The sequence below is a fragment of the Hyla sarda genome, chromosome 3 (genome assembly GCF_029499605.1).
Source record: "Hyla sarda isolate aHylSar1 chromosome 3, aHylSar1.hap1, whole genome shotgun sequence".
Lineage (NCBI taxonomy): Eukaryota > Metazoa > Chordata > Amphibia > Anura > Hylidae > Hyla > Hyla sarda.
In genome coordinates, this window is record NC_079191.1 from 246,517,078 (window position 1) to 246,537,748 (window position 20,671).

General features: G+C 40.0%; 1 protein-coding gene across 1 annotated transcript in view; it reads left to right on the plus strand.

The window, feature by feature from the left end:
* Positions 1–3,438: 3,438 nt before the first annotated feature.
* RFX6 (regulatory factor X6) overlaps positions 3,439–20,671 on the plus strand; it is a 102,718-nt gene continuing 85,485 nt past the window's right edge. The window contains exons 1-6 of the mRNA XM_056563291.1: positions 3,439–3,661; positions 4,109–4,265; positions 7,769–7,892; positions 13,114–13,175; positions 18,866–18,943; positions 20,312–20,339. Of these exons, the coding sequence (XP_056419266.1) occupies positions 3,439–3,661; positions 4,109–4,265; positions 7,769–7,892; positions 13,114–13,175; positions 18,866–18,943; positions 20,312–20,339 (672 nt within the window). The remainder of the gene's footprint in view (positions 3,662–4,108; positions 4,266–7,768; positions 7,893–13,113; positions 13,176–18,865; positions 18,944–20,311; positions 20,340–20,671) is intronic.

A 20,671-nucleotide genomic window follows, 5' to 3' on the forward strand; every position in this document is an offset into this window, starting at 1 on the left:
GCAGGGACTAATAAGCTGCAATGTCTGTGGCACATGACCAGCCCCATCAGCCCCCTCTCTTAAAAGGGCAGCAGGGGCTGGTCGGAAGCAGCGCTGGGGCCCATAGGAAATGTTTTATTATTAAACTTCACTCCCAGCAGTCGGGGCCAGAGAGTAGGGAGTTACGGTGGTCTGTGTGGGCCGTTTGTGTGGCCCGTGGGCCTATTTTAACGCAGGGGCCTGGAGCTGCCGCTCCATCTGCCCGTACGTTAATCCGGCCCTGTGTACAGGGCCTGCTTGTCCTCAGTGTACATGGCCCCGCTTGTCCTCAGTGTACAGGGCCCCGCTTGTCCTCAGTATACAGGGCCCGCTTGTCCTCAGTATACAGGGCCCCGCTTGTCCTCAGTGTACAGGGCCCCGCTTGTCCTCAGTGTACAGAGCCCTGCTTGTCCTCAGTGTACAGGGCCCCGCTTGTCCTCAGTGTACAGGGCACCGCTTGTCCTCAATGTACAGAGCCCTGCTTGTCCTCAGTGTACAGGGCCCGTGTGTCCTCAGTGTACAGGGCCTGCTTGTCCTCCGAGGACAAGCGGGGCTCTGTACACTGAGGACAAGCGGGGCTCTGTACACTGAGGATAAGCGGAACTCTGTACACTGTGTACAGAGCCCCGCCTGTCCTCGGTGTACAGGGCCCCGCCGGTCCTCGGTGTACAGGGCCCCACTTGTCCTCAGTGTACAGGGCCCCACTTGTCCTCAGTGTACAGGGCCCCACTTGTCCTCAGTGTACAGGGCCTGCTTGTCCTCCGAGGACAAGCGGTGCTCTGTACCCTGAGGACAAGCGGGGCTCTGTACACTGAGGATAAGCGGAACTCTGTACACTGTGTACAGAGCCCCGCCTGTCCTCGGTGTACAGGGCCCCGCCTGTCCTCGGTGTACAGGGCCCCGCCTGTCCTCGGTGTACAGGGCCCCGCCTATCCTCGGTGTACAGGGCACCGCCTGTCCTCGGTGTACAGTGCCCCACCTGTCCTCAGTGCACAGAGCCCACTTTGTCGTCGGTGCACAGAGCCCCACTTGTCCTCGGTGTACAGATCCCTGCCTGTCCTCGGTGTACAGAACCCCGCTTGTACTCCGTGTACAGATCCCCGCTTGTCCTCAGTGTACAGAACCCTGCTTGTTGTCAGTGTATGGAGCCCTCTCATTGTACAGAGCCCTGCATGTCCTCAGTGTACAGAGCCCTGCCGAAGAAGTGCCCTGATCTCTCTGCCAGCTTTCTCAGTCAGCATCTGCATGGACACAAACAGGGTAGCCTGGCCAGGTGGGGGGCTTATGAATTGTATAGTTGTATGTACCTTCTACCTGCCTTTTACCGCCCCTTACATGATGGAACAGTCTAACTTAGTTATATGTGAAATATAACTTATATCTATGACTGTGCCATCATGTAGGGGGTGGTAAAAGGCAGATAGAAGATGGAGTAGGCTTCCCAGCAGCACAGAGTATTTCAGACAGTCTGCCTCACTACAGTTCCCTCCAGAAATACTCTGTGCTGCTGTGCTATTTCTGTAATAAATCTGAGGCCTCAGCCAAGCAGGAGGCAAAAAAGGTAAAGTGTGTGGCTTATGAATGGACTAGTTGCTATTTTCTACCTGCCTTTCACCGCTCACTATATGATGGCACAGTCAGAGATGAGTTATATATCTGACTGTGCCATTATGTAATGAGCAGTGAAAGGCAGGTACTCCTGTGGAAAACTTTTTTTTTTTTTTTTTTAAATCAACTGATACCAGAAAGTTAAACAGATATTTAAATTATTTCTATTAAAATGTTATAATCCTTTCAGTACTTATTAGCAGCTGTATACTACAGAACAATTTATTTTCTATTTAAGGGATTTCTTTTCTGCCATGACCCCAGTGCTCTCTACTGACACCTCTGTCCATTTTAGGAACTGTCCAGAGCAGAAGAAAATTTCCCAAAATGGACAGAGGTGTCAGCAGAGAGCACTGTGGTTGTGACAGAAAAGAAATCCCAAATAGAAGAGAATTTCCTCTGTAGTATACAGCAGCTAATAGGTACTGGAAGGATTAAGAATTTTTTATGGAAGTAATTTACAAATCTGTTTAACTTTCTGGCACCAGTTGATTAAAAAAAAGTTTTCCACCGGAGTACCCCTTTAAAGGTGAGTGGAGGCTGGAGCCAAGTTGGACTGGGTATCACAGACAGAGATCCCAAGTTGGCACAAAAAGGAGGAGTTCAGTGTTTTAAGGCACTTGGGGGGAGATTCATCAAAACCTGTCCAGAAGAAAAGTTGCTGAGTTGCCCATAGCAACCAATCAGATCATTTCTTTCATTTTGGAAAAGGCCTCCGAAAAATGAGAGAATCAATTTGACCGGTTGCTATGGGCAACTGGACAACTTTTCCTATGCACAAGTTTTGATAAATCTCCCCCTCGGTGTAGTTATGATGATTGGCATTGCCATCCCTCAAAGTACCCCATAGCCTCAAGGGCACTGCACCCCCTATTCTATGGCAAATATTCATATACATACTGGGCGGGAATAGGGGCGGGGCAGAGGTGGGGCCAGGGGTGGAGTCTTGCTGGGGGCCCTTGCTTTATTTGGTCCGGGGGCCCTGGGTGGTGTCAGTCCGCCCCTGAATGCATGCAATTGTTCTACCGCAGTTCAAAAATCAGTGATATTTATATAAATATATATATATATATGCCACTGGATTTACAGTGTTTATATTCTAACAATAAAACATTATAAAGGCATATTTGTTCAATCGCCCTGTGTTTAATGCCCACTGTAATCACTTTCATTAGATTATCTAGCAAGAAGTAAAGACTGCATCATTGACTCAGTCATGCGGGCTTAGATATAGAGTCACATAATAAACAAACATCACTTTGACTCACACGATCAGACAGGATTGTTCCAACTTGTTAATCATTAATGTCGCTACTCGCTGACCTGATCACTACCATTTTTTTCTATCTTTTTAAGACGAGAGATAACCTAATTCACTGCTGCTACGTCACATCCACAGCAATTATCTCTGCCCCTACTTGAGTTTTTGTCAATATAAAAGCACCTGGAATTGTAGGCACCAACCTGTTGATGAACAACTACCTTTCATTTGATAGGAGATTTATGCCAACAAAAGGGCGTGTTTATAGAAACACCTTTAAAATAGCAAGTGATGTCAAAGCATTCTGTATGGTCTTTGTCAGACCTGAAAAGCGAATAGCCCATGAAACTGGTGGAGGATTATACAAAGAGAATGCAGAGTCCCAGATAAATTTACGGGATCTTCTAGGAAACTATTTGCTTGCATTTATCACATGAAATCCAATATATTGATGCTTTCTTGGGATGATCTTTGAGCTCTATTCAGACTGATTTTTTGCTGTGGACTGTATTTATACATTTAATGACTGGGAAGCACTTGTAGCTCATAGAATGCCTATTGAACAGTTTTCTGAGTCTCATGAGGGAGAGTGTCCTTTCCAGAACAGCGAATCCCACACAAAAAATAACAACCCAAGGATAGACGACTGCTATGGAACAATGGTGGGGAAAGAGCTGCCATTCTCTCAGGGATTATGCACTGAAGACGGAGAAGATCACATAATGCTGACTCCAGAAGAAGAAGGGACATCAATTTGCATTGGAATAAAAACAGGTACTTACATTATTTATACATGTATTATATATTTTATTATCATTATAGGTTTTATGTGTATTATTATTAGTATTCGGTCACATGGCCAGATTACAACTCCATTTTTGACAGAGCCATAATCGGGTTTTCATAGAGGTGTTTGGACCTTCCACTGCACCTTTTCATGTCTTCAATTTCATGGTGACACATGGTTTATTTTGTCAGATTCTGTAAAAAATAAAAATAAAAAAAAAAGCATGGCATGTTCCATTGCATGATACATGTTTGGAGATATTCTTCCCCAAAAAGAACCTCTATGTATGGCTCTGTACTAAAGGAGCCGTACAGGAACCAGGCCAGTCTGCATGAGCACTATGAGAAATAATGTTCTTCTGAATAACAGCATATAAATCAACAAATGCTGAATAAATATGTTGACTTGGTGCTTTGGTTACTGTCTGTATGTAGAACTGCACGTGGCAAATGAAACGTTTTCATCAGAGGATGAAGATCTGGATATAATTTATAGGACAACCAGTACAATGTGCAACAAGGCATCTCAGAAGAAATCAATCACACAAATTATTAAGGATAAAAAGAAGCAGACGCAGCTTACTTTACAGTGGTAAGTCATATATACTGTTTACTTACGTGTGAACATCATTTAACAACTACTTTTTGGGGGGAAAATGAAACAAATCTGTAGAACTGTATAGTGATGTCTATGCTGATTTGTTGAGTTACAGGGTTGGACTGAGACTTACAGATGTATTAGCCCCATGTCCCTAAATGCCTTAATGATTATTGTGTTGTAAAATCTAAAGTTTAGTTGGAGGAATTTGTATCAGTTTATGATGTTTTAGCTCCCCGTGTATATTTGTAATGCAGATAATAATGTAGTATAAAATAGAAAGTGAAATGAAGTTAGAGATATCACTTACAGAAAGTTTGGTAATGTAATCAAATTGTTAGGGCCCATACACTCAGCTGGATTAACATGGAATATGATCCCTTTACTGTACTTGTATATGTCTTTAATGTCTTACAGATTTATTTTCCTGTCATAGAGACATCTTCCTCTAAAAGCACAATTCTATGGGATAATGGGGGAGATTCATCAAAACTTGTGCAGGGAAAAAAAGTTGACCAGTTGCCCATAGCAACCAACCAGCTTGTTTCTTTCAATTTTGAAAAGAGCTGTGAAAAATAAAAGAAACATTGTGAATGGTTGCTATTGGCAACTGGTCAAATTTTCCTCAGCATGAATCTTCCCCAATATGCCTGTACATATGGCATGCAACTGCTCCGGTATAAAAGCACATAGGGGAAATTTATTAAAACCTGTCTAGAGGAAAAATTGCTGAGTTGCCCATAGCAACCAATCAGATTGATTCTTTTATTTTGGAAAGTCCTCTGAAAACTGAAATAAGCAATCTGATTGGTTGCTATGGGCGACTCAGTGACTTAAATTAAATCTATACCATAGAGGCTATACAGAATATTTGCACTAGTGTACAGGCCCTATGTTATTGGCTCTGCCATGTGCAGGAGCCTTTCAGACAAAACATTTAAACAGTATAGAATATGGAACTACTGGTACTTAGAAAATTAATGATAGGAGCAAAATACTTACAGTATCTATCTATCTATCTAATATGGAGAATGATTCTGCAGCACTCCAAAGCATACGGTGAAAAAAATGTTTATTCCATCAAACAAGTGCAATGTTTCGGTCGCCAGTTGCAGCCATTTTCAAGCATGCTTGAAAATTCTTGAAATGCTTGCTTGAAACTGTTTGAAATGGTTGAAAATGGCCACAACTGGCGACCGAAACGTTGCACTTGTTTGATGGAATAAACCACATTTTTTCACCGCATGTTTTGGAGTGCTGTAGAATAAGTCTCCATATTGTCTTGAGTACCTGGGACCGAGTTTTTTGTCTTCTTGCACCCTCTTGCTTTTTCATTACTTCAGGAGAGCTGCTCCGCTACAATTTTGCATCTATCTATCTATCTATATCTCTATAGGTCAAAACCAGTAGTTATTTATATGGTTTTACCTACACATGCAGCAACCTATTACTGTCAGGGCTCCTCATGGATCAGTCCTGAGCCCTCTCCTCTTTACTCTCTACTATTTGACTTCTTTCACACTGCTGTTAGCACACGGCAGTGTGACGGCCGTCGAAGAAGCCCGGGGGAAATAGCGGGAGAAAATTTACTGCTTGTGCCATCTTTTTCTCCTGCTATTCCCTTCAAAAAATAACCGCGCCCAGCGGCCCCCATTATAGTAAATGGGAGCCACCGGGAACCGTTGTTGCCCGTTGCTTCCCGTCACGAAAACGGCCATTAAAGTCACCAAAAAAAGAAAGAGAGGCTATAAAATCCATTCTCGACGGGGCGCAATGGCAGTGTGAAAGTGGCCTTAGACAAACATTCACACTTATGACACCCAGCTATATACTGCTTCCCATGACATCACCCCTGCACTGCTATAAAACACCAGAGACTGTCTGCACTACTATAACTCCAGAGCAGATAGCCTGCTATCTTGGAGTTATGCTAAACTTAGATCTGTCCTTTACTTCCTATTTTCCTGTTTGTATTCTTGTCATTTGCACCTTAAAAAACATTTCCAGGATCCACCCTTTTCTTACTGTTTAAAGATTCTCACTGTTACCTTGATTTATTCTCACCTTAACTATTGTAACTAATTGGCCTTCCCTTCTCTAAACTCTCCCTCTCCAGTCCATCCTCAATGCCACAGCCAGACTCATCTTCCTCTCCAGCCGTTACACTAATGCCTCCCCCCTGTGCCAGTCACTACACAGGATACCCATTCAGTCCAGAATGGAGTACAAAATCCTAACTCTCACCCACAAAGCTCTCCACAATGCTGCACCTCCCTACATCTCCTCTCTCATCTCTATCTACCATCCTACACCTGCCACCCACTCTAATAATGATCTAAAAATAACATCTTCTATAATCTGCACCTTTCACTTTGCTTGTGCTGCACCGGTCCTTTGGAAAACAATATCTAAAACTCTCAGACTCATACCCAACATCTACAGTTTTTAACATGCCCCGAAGACACATCTTTTCTGGCAGGCTTATGACCTTTTCTTATTAGTCTTCCCTACAATTAGAATGCTTCTCCACTATGACCTGGCGGTGTCCCTCTACACTCTATGCACTTTAGACATTCAGAGATTGGTTGGTGACTGGTTCACTCGCCTTAAAATCTACAATATTTATTAAAACATGGCTGCACAATTGTATATACAAAGCTCCTGCTGCCTCTTGTCTCAATCCCATTCCTCATTGATTTTAAAGACCGTCACCAAACAAAACTTTATATATATATATATATATATATATATATATATATATATATGTTGTTCCTTGTGTAATTATAAGACCCTTTTCTATTTACTTGCTGTAAAAATTCTCAACCTTTATATGTTTTTAATATGACTGAAAAAATGGCCACTAGGTGGCTCTGTTCGGTTCCCTGCGCAAGTCAAACAGTTAGTTTGGTCTCCTTCCGGCCTGGCAGGAGATCAAACACAGGTGCGTGCAGGGAATGGTGAGGCACAACTCTCGCAGGCGTCAGTGACATCACGCCTGCTGGGGAACACCCACTTTCTCCTGCCGGGAGCTCACACAATGTGAGCAAGGAAAAGGTATAATACAAAGCTTTTTAAAGCTTGGAAAAAAACATTTAAGGGCAGGAGTGGTGTTAGGAATATAATTTGAGTAAGTTTAGAAAATATGATTTGATGACATCTTACTCTTGCTTAAAATTCTGTTTGACAATTGTCTCTATTTATACCCTCATAATTTTAACATGCTGCAGAATCTATTGGCACAATATAAATAAATAGTATTATTATAATTTAGTCTTTGAGCTGCATTGTTCAAATCATATGTCATAATAGAGCTCTGAATAATTGTTTGGATTTACATAATGTCTTACCAAGAAGTCTCTGTCCGAACCATATGTATACGGACAAACCTTTGTGCCTGGATAAACAGGGCTGGTACCATGAAATGTATAATTTTTTCTGAAAACCATTACGCAAAAGTCAAAAACATTGCAACTTAGAGACCTGCTATGTCTTTACAGGCTGGAAGAGAATTATATAGTATGTGAAGGAGTTTGCCTGCCTCGATGCATATTGTATGCACACTATTTAGACTTCTGTAGGAAGGAAAAATTGGAGCCAGCATGTGCAGCAACATTTGGAAAGGTACGTAAGGAGCTGTTTACTGTATAATCTCTGGACATATTCACAGGCTACAAAAATACTCTTGTGGAGATTCTTTGTTGCCCATAATAAGCAATAAGGGCACAGCTTTCCTTTCTCATATTCTTCTGGTAAAAGGAAAGTTGACGTCTGATTGGTTGTAATTTTGAGGAAACAAGGAGAATCTTACTTTAAGACAGCACAATAAATGTCCCCTATTGTTAGAATCCTATGTGTAAATTTAATAGATACCAAATGTTGACACAATTTGAGTATTAAATCACAGATAAACAGAATTTTTTGAATAGCCTTTTTTACTTTTAATTTAATCTAATAAATAATATTGACATGCTGTAGACCTACAGTGCTGTATATTTTACTAATTATTGATGGTGCATATGTGGTGTCACCATATTCCACTGTGCTGGAAAATGTCCCTTATTGTTTTTTCTCTTTGCACCGGAAATCAAAAAGGGAATCTGTCAGCTGCAAGTCACGTTCCAAATTGCTGATACAGATAAACAGCTGTTAGGACAAAGAGTCAGATAGTACCTTTCATGTATCTGTATGTGCTTCCAAAAGATAGAAAATGTTTTTTGTTTTTTTTGTAGTACTGAGTGTCAGAGGCATTCCCAGGCCCTTGAAGTGCTGAGAACTGGAACGCCTCCTTGCTTCCAGTCCCATCCCTGTCCTTATCAATATCTTGTTCCTGCATAAAATTTGTATGCACAACACAGGGACAAGATTTGGAAACCTGGCTTGGCTTCCAGATGGCTGTCAATCAAGCAGGAACAGGGAGGGGAGGAGAAGTGAGGAAGTGTTCAGTACTTAGCACTTCATGGGCTTGGAAAGCCTATTTTGACACTTTACTCCAGAGAATAAAAACATTTTTATATGTTACGGAAGCACAAAAAGATATTTTATGTCTTCCTGTCCTAGCAGCTATCCAACAGTGTCAGCCATTTAGAACATAAATTGCAGCTGAGAGGTTTTCTTTAACTTCTAATGAACAAACATGCATATCCTGTCAACATGGTACTTTGCACATCAGAATGTACATGGATATTATACACCCTTGTTAGTAGCCTCAATATAGCATCTGCACTGTTTTGCCAATCCAGACATAATACTGACAAAAAATGTTAAAATAGCATTGTATCTGTAAAAGAGAAGACGTCTCTCTTTTCTGTGGCCTATATTTACAAATGTGGCAAAAACGGTCCAGCCCAGGATTGCAGATAAAAGCAGTTTCTTTCTTTATTGGGTTGTAATCAGACAGAACAACAGCCGACGTGTTTCGGACCTGCACCAGGTCCTTAGTCATGGCATGACTTAGATTTACAAATCTAGGCAGGAGCAACTTATATTAACAACTTTTATATCATATGGAAAGGGAGTTACTGGTCAACGACTATGTTAAGACAGGAGTGTAATTCCTTTTCGTGACAGATTTTACTCATAATAAAACTTGGAAGGGTAATTCCATTTGAGACATTGACAGCATGCCTAACGTATATGTCATGAAAGCCTGATAGGTGTTGGCTTCATTTTTGGGCACCATGGAGCAGAAGACACAAAATGAGAGTTTCTGGGACAGGGAATGCCACTCTTATTTTGCCAATATATGGGACTCCCAGGGTTCAAACCCCCACCTTTAAAGGGGTACCCCCATGGAAAACTTTTTTTTTAAATCAACTGGTGCCAGAAAGCTAAACAGATTTGTAAATTACTTCTATTAAAAAAAACTTAATCCTTCCAGTACTTTTTAGGGGCTATATACTACAGAGAAAATGCTTTACTTTTTAGATTTCTCTGATGTCATGACCACAGTGCTCTCTGCTGACCTCTGCTGTCCATTTTAGGAACTGTCCAGAGGAGCATATGTTTGCTATGGGGATTTTCTCCTGCTCTGGATAGTTCCTAAAATGGACACCAGAGGTCAGCAGAGAGCACTGTGGTCATGACATCAGAGAAATTTAAAAAGTAAAGCCTTTCCTCTGTAGTATATAGTAGAATTATAGAAAACCTGAATCAAGGTTAGCAATAATATGAAAAACGTTTAATAGTATTAATACATTTTACACCTCACATCTGGGCAGGGCCCTTGCACCAGATGTTAGCATATAAAAACATATGAATGTAAGAATATATGAATACAACAACCACCTAAAAGATGAGTATATAAAGATGGCCTGAAAATGTCCGTATATATAGAAAAAAATTGTGAATATCTGTATATAAGAAAGTTCAATGATATGATATCACGGTAAATTGCAGTGTGATAAGTTCAGGGAGCGGTAGTTTACAATACGCTTGGTATATTCAATAGTATACTATTAAACATTGGTCATATTATTCCTAACCTTGATTCAGGTTTTCTATAATTCTACTGTCTGGTTAACTACATTATATTGAGTAAGTTTATTTTTTCTATCTTTTTCTCTTTTTCCCTTCCTTTTTTCTTTTTCTTCTATTTCTCTCCATCTCGATTCTCTTTACTATGCTTTGAGGACTGTTCATAAAATATATATTATATACGTATTTTCCATGTTACAAGGTCTTTCTGGGATTAAGACCAATCCAGTTAACTTCAGGATAGCTTACCCGAGTGAGCTACACATACCCCCATAGATTTCTACATATATAGATTTCTATTAAGCATGTTGTACTATAAAGCTTGTAGTACTGCAAAATCTTCCATTTGGGCTACACTGGCTCCAGTTGGCAACACTCCGAGCAGTTGATGCACCACTCATCCGCAGAATAATGGCGACATTTATGCCAGTGTGTTTTCTGTGAATGGCCCATCAACAAAGCCAAACAACCTCTATAAGCATCGGAATGACAAAACACCACTTACCATCTGATCTTGACTTTTCCAGGGCAGGTTGTAGATTATTTAAGAATATTAAAAGTGAAATAAATCCAATAATAATGCAAATGCTAATAATATGTCCTACTGTAATAAATCACGTGGATCAAATCCAGAACTTTAAATCCCACCATAAAGAGCCATGTGACAAACCAATAGCAAAATATTTTATTCAAGCTCTATAAGCATCTTTGAAATATCCTACTACTAAATTTTCAGAATCTGATTTTTAACATTTTATTTCAAAAAATCCTTTCTGCAGGGCATAAGCTGCTGATAAAGGTATTTGGTAGCAGCTTATTCCCCTCTCACCACTGACCGCACATGTTTAGCAATAATAGATGAAGGATATTGAGCGCTGCCAAGGACTTTAGGTGAAGATAGTCTGAATATGTCTGGGCCGTACTGGCCCCTTCACCGGCCTGATGAGGGTTCGGGACTATCCAGAAACACTTTGCATTTATAGTAAGAATAAAAATATTTCTGGATAGTGTTCAGATGCTGGGAGAAGCACAGAGAGAAGCAGCAACTGCAAGGAACTACTACTATCCCTACCAAATTGTGATACGCTTGATGAGCATTGTGCCTCAGATTACACAATATTCTCCAGTGGATTTTATCCGATTCATCAGGGCTTGATATACTCTATTTATATAAACTTGCTTGTTTGTCATGGATTCTGGAGAAATAACTGATGGTCGACCAACTGCTATCTCATAAGTACGGCTGCATTTATTTCCATTTGGGTATGATATCAGCTTTCTTATCATTACTGATATCCTTTATTAATGAAATTGAAAGAATTCCTTAGCTATCAGGGCAAATAGTCCTCATGTAATCACCTGGAGTGTATGTAGTCTGGACCATTGTTGTGCAAAATGTTTACTTGGAACGTTTGACTATTTAGATAATGATAGTCACTTAAAGTTATCTTTAGATAACATCGCTTGACATTATTGACTAGTCAAACTTAAAAGGAATAACAATTCAGAGTTTGTCACTTTGTAACACTGATTCCACAAGATGTTTCTATCATTCTAGGCCTGAACAGAATTTATCACACCCCAAATTATCACTTAATTACTGAATATTCACCATATTTTATGTATACAGGCTGCCATCAAGTAATTGTAGAGTGAGGCTGCGTTTCCATTTTTTTTTTTTTTTTAAAAACCGCCACTGAAGTTTTTGAGTCAAACCCAAAAGTGGGTCCAGTAGGAAGGAGAAGTATAAGTCCTTCCATTATATTCCCCGATCCTTTTGAATAAACTTCTGGCTTTGGCTCAAAGTGGCAGTTTAAAAAAGAAAAAAGAAAAAAAAACTGCCTAAGGGTCATAAACGCAGCCTAAGGGTCATAAATAAAACAGCTGAAAAATAGTAATTAGATTATTCTTTATTTTGCAGAACAAGATTTGTGATTTATTTATTTTCTCCTATACTTTAATGTGACACTAAGGCTGTTCACACCCTGTTTTTTAACCTAATTTTGAACCATAAATGTATTTTTCACTACATCAGTCAATTGAGTGAAAGAGTTGGATCGGCGGTCTACCACTGCTGCACACTTGCAATCGGACTTGCAGCTGGACTGAGACCGGGTGTAATCTAAACTTTTGACTTGTTGGGACAACATGTCAAAGTTTATATAAGTAACACTAATGCTTTAAAGTAACAACTGGTTGCAGAGTTTTTTTTTTCTTTCTAAAAAGCCGGAAAAAAAACAGCAAAAAAAGAAAAAACGGAAAAATGCAGCATTTGTTTAGTTTTTTGCAGAGATTGTAAATTAGAAAAAATGGCTGCTTTCTTGTGGGGTATTGCCGCTTATCCCCATTTACTTTAATGGAGACTAATACTATGTTCTCACTTTGTTTCTTCTTATATGTCTTGGCGCCTATTACACGTTAAAAATACAAGTCAAAATTCATGTCAATGCACAATCATTATTTTCAATGGTAATAAGTGCCCTAAGTCACACTGTAAATTGCAGTGCATATTGTGTTAGCATGCATTTCTAATAAACCAGAGCATGCTCATTGGATGTGCCGGAAACAGATTAGCTCAATTGAAATGAGACTAATCTGCATCCAGAAATATAGTAGTATACAAATATTCTGCAGAAATCCCGGGCCACCCTTGGCATTTCTGCTGTATATTTGGTGAGCATACCCTTACTGCAATGCCAAACGCAACCCATAGAAAGGAGGGGTGCTGTCTCTGGAAGACAAACCTTTTTTTTTTTTTTTTTTTCAACCTGTATAATCCAAGCTCTGATCATAATAACAATCTTACTATGATATCAAGTTTGCATCATGTTTGAAGATTTCCACTTTTGTGAATACATTTTTTTTCCAGACAATCCGTCAAAAGTTCCCACTTCTGACCACAAGAAGATTAGGCACCAGAGGACATTCAAAGTAAGACCAGTAGTATATGTGCCCTGTGTAAATTGTCTACCAGTCATTGTGTATAAATCCCTGCAATAAAGCCAAATCCTGTTGGGCAATAAAATGCAAAGATCTATTTTATGCAAGGAAGTGAGCGTGAACTTATCAACCACACAAAAAAGCAATGTTACAATCTCATAAAAAATACATCATCTTTACAGAGATGAAGACAGAAATTTTACATCAACCTTATTTATTAGTTGTGATTTAGCTGGGAGAAAAAAAAAAGAAACCTAATGACAGCTGGCCTCGTGATAACATGTTATTGCAGGCTTGAGATAGCTTCCTTATATCAATCTTCTTATCAGTCATTGTTTGTGGCGCTGCATGATAACACGAGGTCTTATGGGTGCACACACAAAAAGTGAACATATGTTGCAGGAAATGTATAGTATCTTGCAAATAAGGGAACCAAAAATCTGAAACATAAAATATCAGCCTCCTTTCAAGACCAATCAGTGGACAAATTAAAATAATATGTTACAAAAATGTTGCGGGAATTAGAAGAACCAGTAGACAGTAATAAACAATTAGAGTAATTGTTATTATTAACTACATTATGTATATTATTTGTATTAATAATGTCATCTACTTTTTGATTATCACGTAAATATACATTCTGTTTATTCTCTGTACTTATATGTTGAAATTCAAAAAGAGGTGTAATTTAAGGAATCTGGGACCCAAAAGGAAAATCGGAAACAGAGCGTCCCCCTCCTAACCTACCATCTGCCATGTACAGTCATGACCGTAAATATTGGTACCCCTGAATTTTTTCAAGAAAATTAAGTACTTCTCACAGAAAAGGATTGCAGTAACACATGTTTTGCTATACACATATTTATTCCCTTTGTGTGTATTGGAACTAAATTATAGCCACATTACCTCTTGATAACGCTGTCTCAACAGCGAAACATGTCGGGGGTGGCTGTGCTTATATTTTAAGTCGCACGTCATAGTGTTGCCATTGCGGCAGGCTGCAGCGCCGCTAAAACAGTTATACTATCAGATAGGGGCTCCCCCACTGGTTATTTCTCACTGTTCAAGCAACACTCTGACATTCATTTTTAATCAATTGAGTGGGAATATTTTATTATACTATTAAAAGTTATATTTTAGGGGACTTATCAAGAGGGGAGTTAGTGACTCCTGGGCTTCGGCCCTGGGGTTTGTAGTTATTGTGTCTTAGGACCCCTCATTCCCCCGTTGGGATTTTTTGAGTTTGATTAAATCAAAAAAAGGGAGGAAAAAAAGCAAATTGGACATAATGTCACACTAAACTCCAAAAATGGGCTGGACAAAATTTTTGGCACCCTTAAATGGGCACTGTCAGATACAAAAACTTTTGTTATGTTGTAAAACATGCAAAACCAATAGGTTTTGCAATTGCTTTCATTAGAAAATTTTCAGTATTTCATACTGAAAAAGCCAGTCAGACAACTGCCCCCCCTGCCTGCTTGGACACATACTAGTTCTGTTGTGTCCATACATCATCACCTATGTCATGGACACACTTCCTTGATTGACAGCTATGAGCGCAGGGCTCACAGCTGGAGGAAAAATCCTCCCACTGTCAGCTTGTGCCCCGCTACTGTCAGTGAGGACAAGCTGGGAGTTGCAGTTTTGCTAATGCTAGGGGACATGTGAGCAGACAGTATACTGAGGAGGGGGTGGAGACCTGCACAGTGAGGCCACGCCCCCTCCCTTTGAGAGGATTTCAGACTAGTGAGCTGAATTAAGTGTAATAAAAAAATAAATAAAGGTGCTTAGACACATAAAAATTATATGTACATGGCCAGGATTAGGTACTGAGTGATATATTTATAAAAAAAAAATTTTGTTGTTGAATCTGACGGGTACGCTTTAACTGAATATTTGGTTGCACACCCTTTAGAAAAAAAACTGAAATCAGTTGCTTCCTATAACCATCAATAAACTTCTTACACCTCTAAGCTGGAATTTTGAACCACTCTTCCATTGCAAACTGCTCCTGGTCTCTCTTAATGGAAGGGTTTTCCCATCCTTTTCCCATCAGCAATTTTAAGATCTCTCCACAGGTGTTCAATGGGATTTAGATCTGGACTCTTTGCTGGCCACTTCAGAACTCTCCAGCGCTTTGTTGCCATCCATTTCTGCTTTTTGACATATGTTTGGGGTCATTGTCCTTCTGGAAGACCCAAGACCTTGGACCCATACTCAGATTTCTGACACTGGGCTGACAGTGCGACCCAAAATCTGTTCTTAATCCTCAGATTTCATAATGCCTTGTACACATTCAGGGCACCCAGTGCCAGAGGCAGCAAAACAACCACAAAACATCATTGAACCTCTACCATATTTCACTGTAGGTACTGTGTACTTTTCTTTGTAGGTCTCATTCTGTTTTCGGTAAACAGTAGAATGATGTGCTTTATCAAAAAGCTCTATCTTGGTCTCATCTGTCCACAAGACATTTTCCCAGAAGGATATTTGGCTTACTCAAGTTCATTTTGGCAAAATGTAGCCTTGCTTTTTAATGTCTCTGTGTCAGCAGTGGGGTCCTCCTGGATCTCCTGCCATAGTGTTTCATTTCTGTCAGGATCCAGGTACTGTGAGGATACTGGTGGTGGATCCTCTGTGTCAGTGGGGTGATGACGTGGGCCGTACCAGGGGAACGGAGTCTAAAGGGTTACTGGTTTTCACCAGAGCCCTCCGGAAAGCGGGATGGACTTGCTGCGGCAGGTAACCCCAGGTCGTTCCACCCGATAGCGACTCAACCCCAACTGACGGCTGAGATAGGCGCGGTACAAGGGATTAGGCAAGAGCAAGGTCGGACGTAGCAGAAGGTCAGGGCAGGCAGCAAGGATCATAGTCAGGGGCAACGGCAGAAGGTCTGGAACACTGGCTTGGGACATACAAGGAAAAGTTTTCACTGGCACAAGGGCAACAAGATCCGGAGATGCTGGGAAGGGGAAGTGAGGTAATATAGGCTAGGGCACAGGTGAAAGCACTAATTGGGCCAGGCACCAATCAGCGGCGCACTGGCCCTTTAAATCGCAGAGAGCCGGCGCGCGCGCCCTAGGGAGCAGCGTCGCGCGCGCCGGGACTGAACAGACGGGGAACAGGTCGGGAGACTGGGATGCGAACCGTGTTTGGGGCTGCTTATCCACCATCCGGACTATCCTGCGATGACACCTTTCATTAAGTTTTCTCTTCCGTCCACGCCCAGGGAGATTAGCTACAGTACCATGGGTTGCAAACTTCTTGATAATGTTGCGTACTGTGGACAAAGACAAATCTAGATCTCTGGAGATGGACTTGTAACCTTGAGATTATTGATATTTTTCCACAATTTTGGCCCTCAAGTCCTCTAAGTGAAGTAAAGTGAACTTCTCTCCTTATTATCTGCTTTCAGGTGTGGTTTTTATATTGCCCACACCTGTTACTTGCCCCCGGGTGAGTTTGAAGGAGCATCAAATGCTTGAAAAAATCTTATTTTTCCACAATGTTGAAAGGGTGCCAATCATTTTGTCCAGCCCATTTTTGGACTTTGGTGTGGGATTATGTCCAATTTGCTTTTTTTCTCCCCTTTTTTTGGTTTAGTTCCAATACACACAAAGGGAATAAACATGTGTATAGCAATCCTTTTCTGTGAGAAATACTTTGTTTTCTTCACAATACAGGTATAACAAACAGTGATGTGTCTGCTCAGGACAAAACAAAAGCAGTGGTGTCACTGTGGAGATTAATGAAGAAAAACACCATTAATCATGACAAATTGCCAAAAAATCGATAACAAATAAATAAAAAAACAAATAAAAAAAAAACACCTCCAATTAATGAAAATATGCCAAAATATGCCAAAATTTTATTGAACACATAAAAGAGACAGACATATGAAACATTTAAAAATGACATGTAAATCAGAGTGGAGGAAATAAATGTTGTGCCTACTAAACTTAACCTATGGGTGTACACAATAATACCGACAGTGTCCTAAATGGCCCTGTACAAAAAAAATACTTGAAGCAAAGAACATGCAGGGATCAAAATAAATATCAAATATAAAGTGCCAGAAAAACAATACAAATATATATAGAAACTAAGTGCCAGAAAATGTGCTCAATCTGTAACCCTTTACAAGTAGCCCTGCATGGACAGCCCCTGGACAAGGTGTATAGAAAACATAAAGAGGGCACTGTCTGTCACCCACAGGGAAGGAACCCCACGCGTTCCGCTGCCTAACTGGGTGGCTTCCTCCGGAGTAATGACATTACAGGTGACATGGATTGTGCACATTTTCTGGCTCTTTGGCATATGGTATACATATATTTGGATTGGTTTTTCTGGCACTTTGACACTTTATTTATGTATTGATTTAGCTACTAGATAATGTGAGATGACACTTTGTGTTGGATATTTTGTGAGACAGCACTTTATATTTGATAATTTTTGACACTGTCTGTATTATTGCGTAGACCCATAGGCTTAGTGTTGTAGGTACAACGTTATTTTCTTCCTCTCTGATTTCCATGTCATTTTAAAAATGGTTTTATATGTCTGTCTCTTTTATTGTTAAATAAAATGTTGTCATATCTTCATTAATTGGAGGTGTGCAGGCTGCATAATTGCCAGCTTATCTCTGTGGTTAGGCTAGGTTCATACTACAGAATTTCCACCTCCAATTCCACTTTGAAATTGCAGGCAGAAATTCCACTTGCTAAAATGTATAGTGTAGTGAATGGGTTTCCGTTCACAAATTCACACTTTGGAATTTGTGAAGCGGAATTTGTGAACGGAAAATCTGCTTGGAAATTTCCGCCTGAAGAATGGTGTTGCTCATTCTTCAGGCGAAAATACTCGTGGAACACATTGCAGTCTATTGGAGACTGCAGTGTCCGCACAGTCCTAGCGCCGACTGAATCAGTCGGCGCTGGCCGCACTCGCAATCTCCGGGTGGAAAATTTCTGTCCGGAAATTCTGTAGTCTGAACCTAGCCTTATTGTTCAGATTAAGTCACAATATGAGACACACAGTGATGTCACAATGCAGAAAAATAAATACAATGATGTCACAATAAAAAAGTAAAAAAATAGTGATGCCACCATGATGTCACAATACAGTAGTAATAAACACTGATATTTCTACACAAGGATAATAAAGATGTGTCACAGTGATTTCTTAGTATACTGAAAGTAAACAGATAGGACTAGATAGAAAAGATAAAGACTAGATAAGGAATTGTGAGAGTGATATCATCATAGCACAATGTATGGACAAAGTACTCATAAATAAAGTACATAAATAAATAAATAAATTAAGTAAATGAAATACACATTTATGTCCCAGAACAGGGTGTCAGGGACAATAGACATACTATCATTAAATAAAGATATTTCACACAGTGATGTCACAGTACAGAGGAAATATAGCAACACTGAATGCTTGGTGCCCTACAGTCCTTGCCTGAGTAAAACCATTCTTATGAGCCACAGTTGTTTCTATGAGATAGTCCTCTCATTATCCAAAATGAACTCCTGTGCTATCTCACAATGTCATTCCCAATGACAGTAATGAAATACATATAAAGAAAACTAAAAATATATACTGTATATTTTACATCCCTCTCTTCATAATGATAAGTGCTGTTGTCTCTAATACCAGTACTTTCTTTTCTCTAGGTACCATTATTATGGCATTGGAATAAAGGAAAGCAGTGCCTATTACCATTCAGTGTACTCTGGAAAAGGGCTGACAAGGTAGACAATCTTTTATTAATTTGCTTACACTGATGGGGGGAGATTCATTAAAACGTGTGCGGAGGAATGGTTGACCAATTGACCAATCAGATCACTTCTTTTATTTTTGAAAAGACCTCTGAAAATTAAAAGAAGCAATCTGATTGGTTGCTATGGGCAACTGGTCAACTTTTCCTCAGCACAAGTTTTGAAGAATCTCCCCCATGGTCTCTTTACTGGCAGCCACATTTTAGGAAATTTACAATATCTAGGGAGTCACAAGTTGGAGACAGCTGATTTAAAATAAAGGCTACAAATACCACTGAAAAGCAATTTTTTATTCTTGCTTTATACTTATGATGGTAGAAAAAAATTCTCTTGATGTTGCACTTAAAAATGTGCTTACTTACACTTTTACAGCATCTGCAGTGTGCTGTGTGAGCTATAAATGCCTATATGACTCTCTGTAGCAGACTGCTGTGCATCTGCTCTCCTCTCTCTCTCCAGTCTGTGAGCTGTCCTTGAAGGGTTTAATTTCCCTGTCTACTATATGAGCTGCAGTGTAACACCCCAATCCCCCTCCCAGCCCGCTTTTATCTCTTAACACTGAGAGTGAGCAGAAAGTCCTTGAAACTCTGACAGATTTCTCTTTTTTTGAGTAGCAGCTAAATGCTAAAACATTTTCTAATGTATTGTATTCAGAAAACAAATCAACAATAAACAAATGATTGACAAATAGTTGTAGATAGTATGTTCAAAATAATGTAGATCTGTAAGAACCCTAAGGGTTCATCTGCACTCAGAGCTTTTGTTCATTCTGGTTACTGTGGTTACACCTAGCTCTCTGGGCTGGTCAGCTGACCTTGCTAGCTTTCACCTGTGTACTCCCTATTTAAACCTGCAGTTTACATCCAGGCTTTGCCTGCGAAAGAGTTTTCTCTAGTAGCTAGCATTGTTTCTTGTATTCCTGATCTTCTGGCATTTCCGACTTATTGGCTTGGCATTCTGACATTTCTCCTGTTTTTGAGACTTGACACTTCTGATAACTCCTGGTATTGACTCGGCTAGTGGACTGTGACTTATTTTGTGTGCTTGTCTGGATATTATTTCTGTTGGTCTGTGTGCTCCCTTACTGTATCCTGACCTGTGCCTGTATTGTAGTTTATTTTGTTGACAGTGACTTCCTTCACATATTTAGGGAGGGACTGTCACCGTGGTTGTCAATCAGCTATTTAGGATGGATAAGCAAGTAGGCAGGGATAGAGGGAGTGGGTGAGATTAGTACTGCACTCCTTCCCTGCCCATACATGATAAGATCGTATTATTTTATATGCTATTATATTATTATATTACTGGTTTATAGACCCTATTTTTTGTTTTGTATAAAAGGTTTTCTGGAAGCAAGCTGAAGAGTGAGGTAAGTCTTGGAACCTATATGTTGTAAGTGCATTTTTATTAGTATAAATATGGTCATCAGTATTTGGCCAATCAATCGTAAAAGGCATACATAGATTTGCATTTCACTTTTAGTTCATTTGCTTCTTATTGTAAATTATAATAAAATGGAAATCATAATAAAACTATATGTCTAGGTGACCCTAGCAGTGTTATACAGGGCTTTAGAGCGCTTAGGCAGTGTTATACACGTGGTTTCAGGCTTATTGCATTGCCGGTTCATGTAGAACCCGTTTGCCGCAAACCAAACTTTTTCGAAAAGTCTGGCGTTCCCAGCAAGCCGAACTTTTGAAA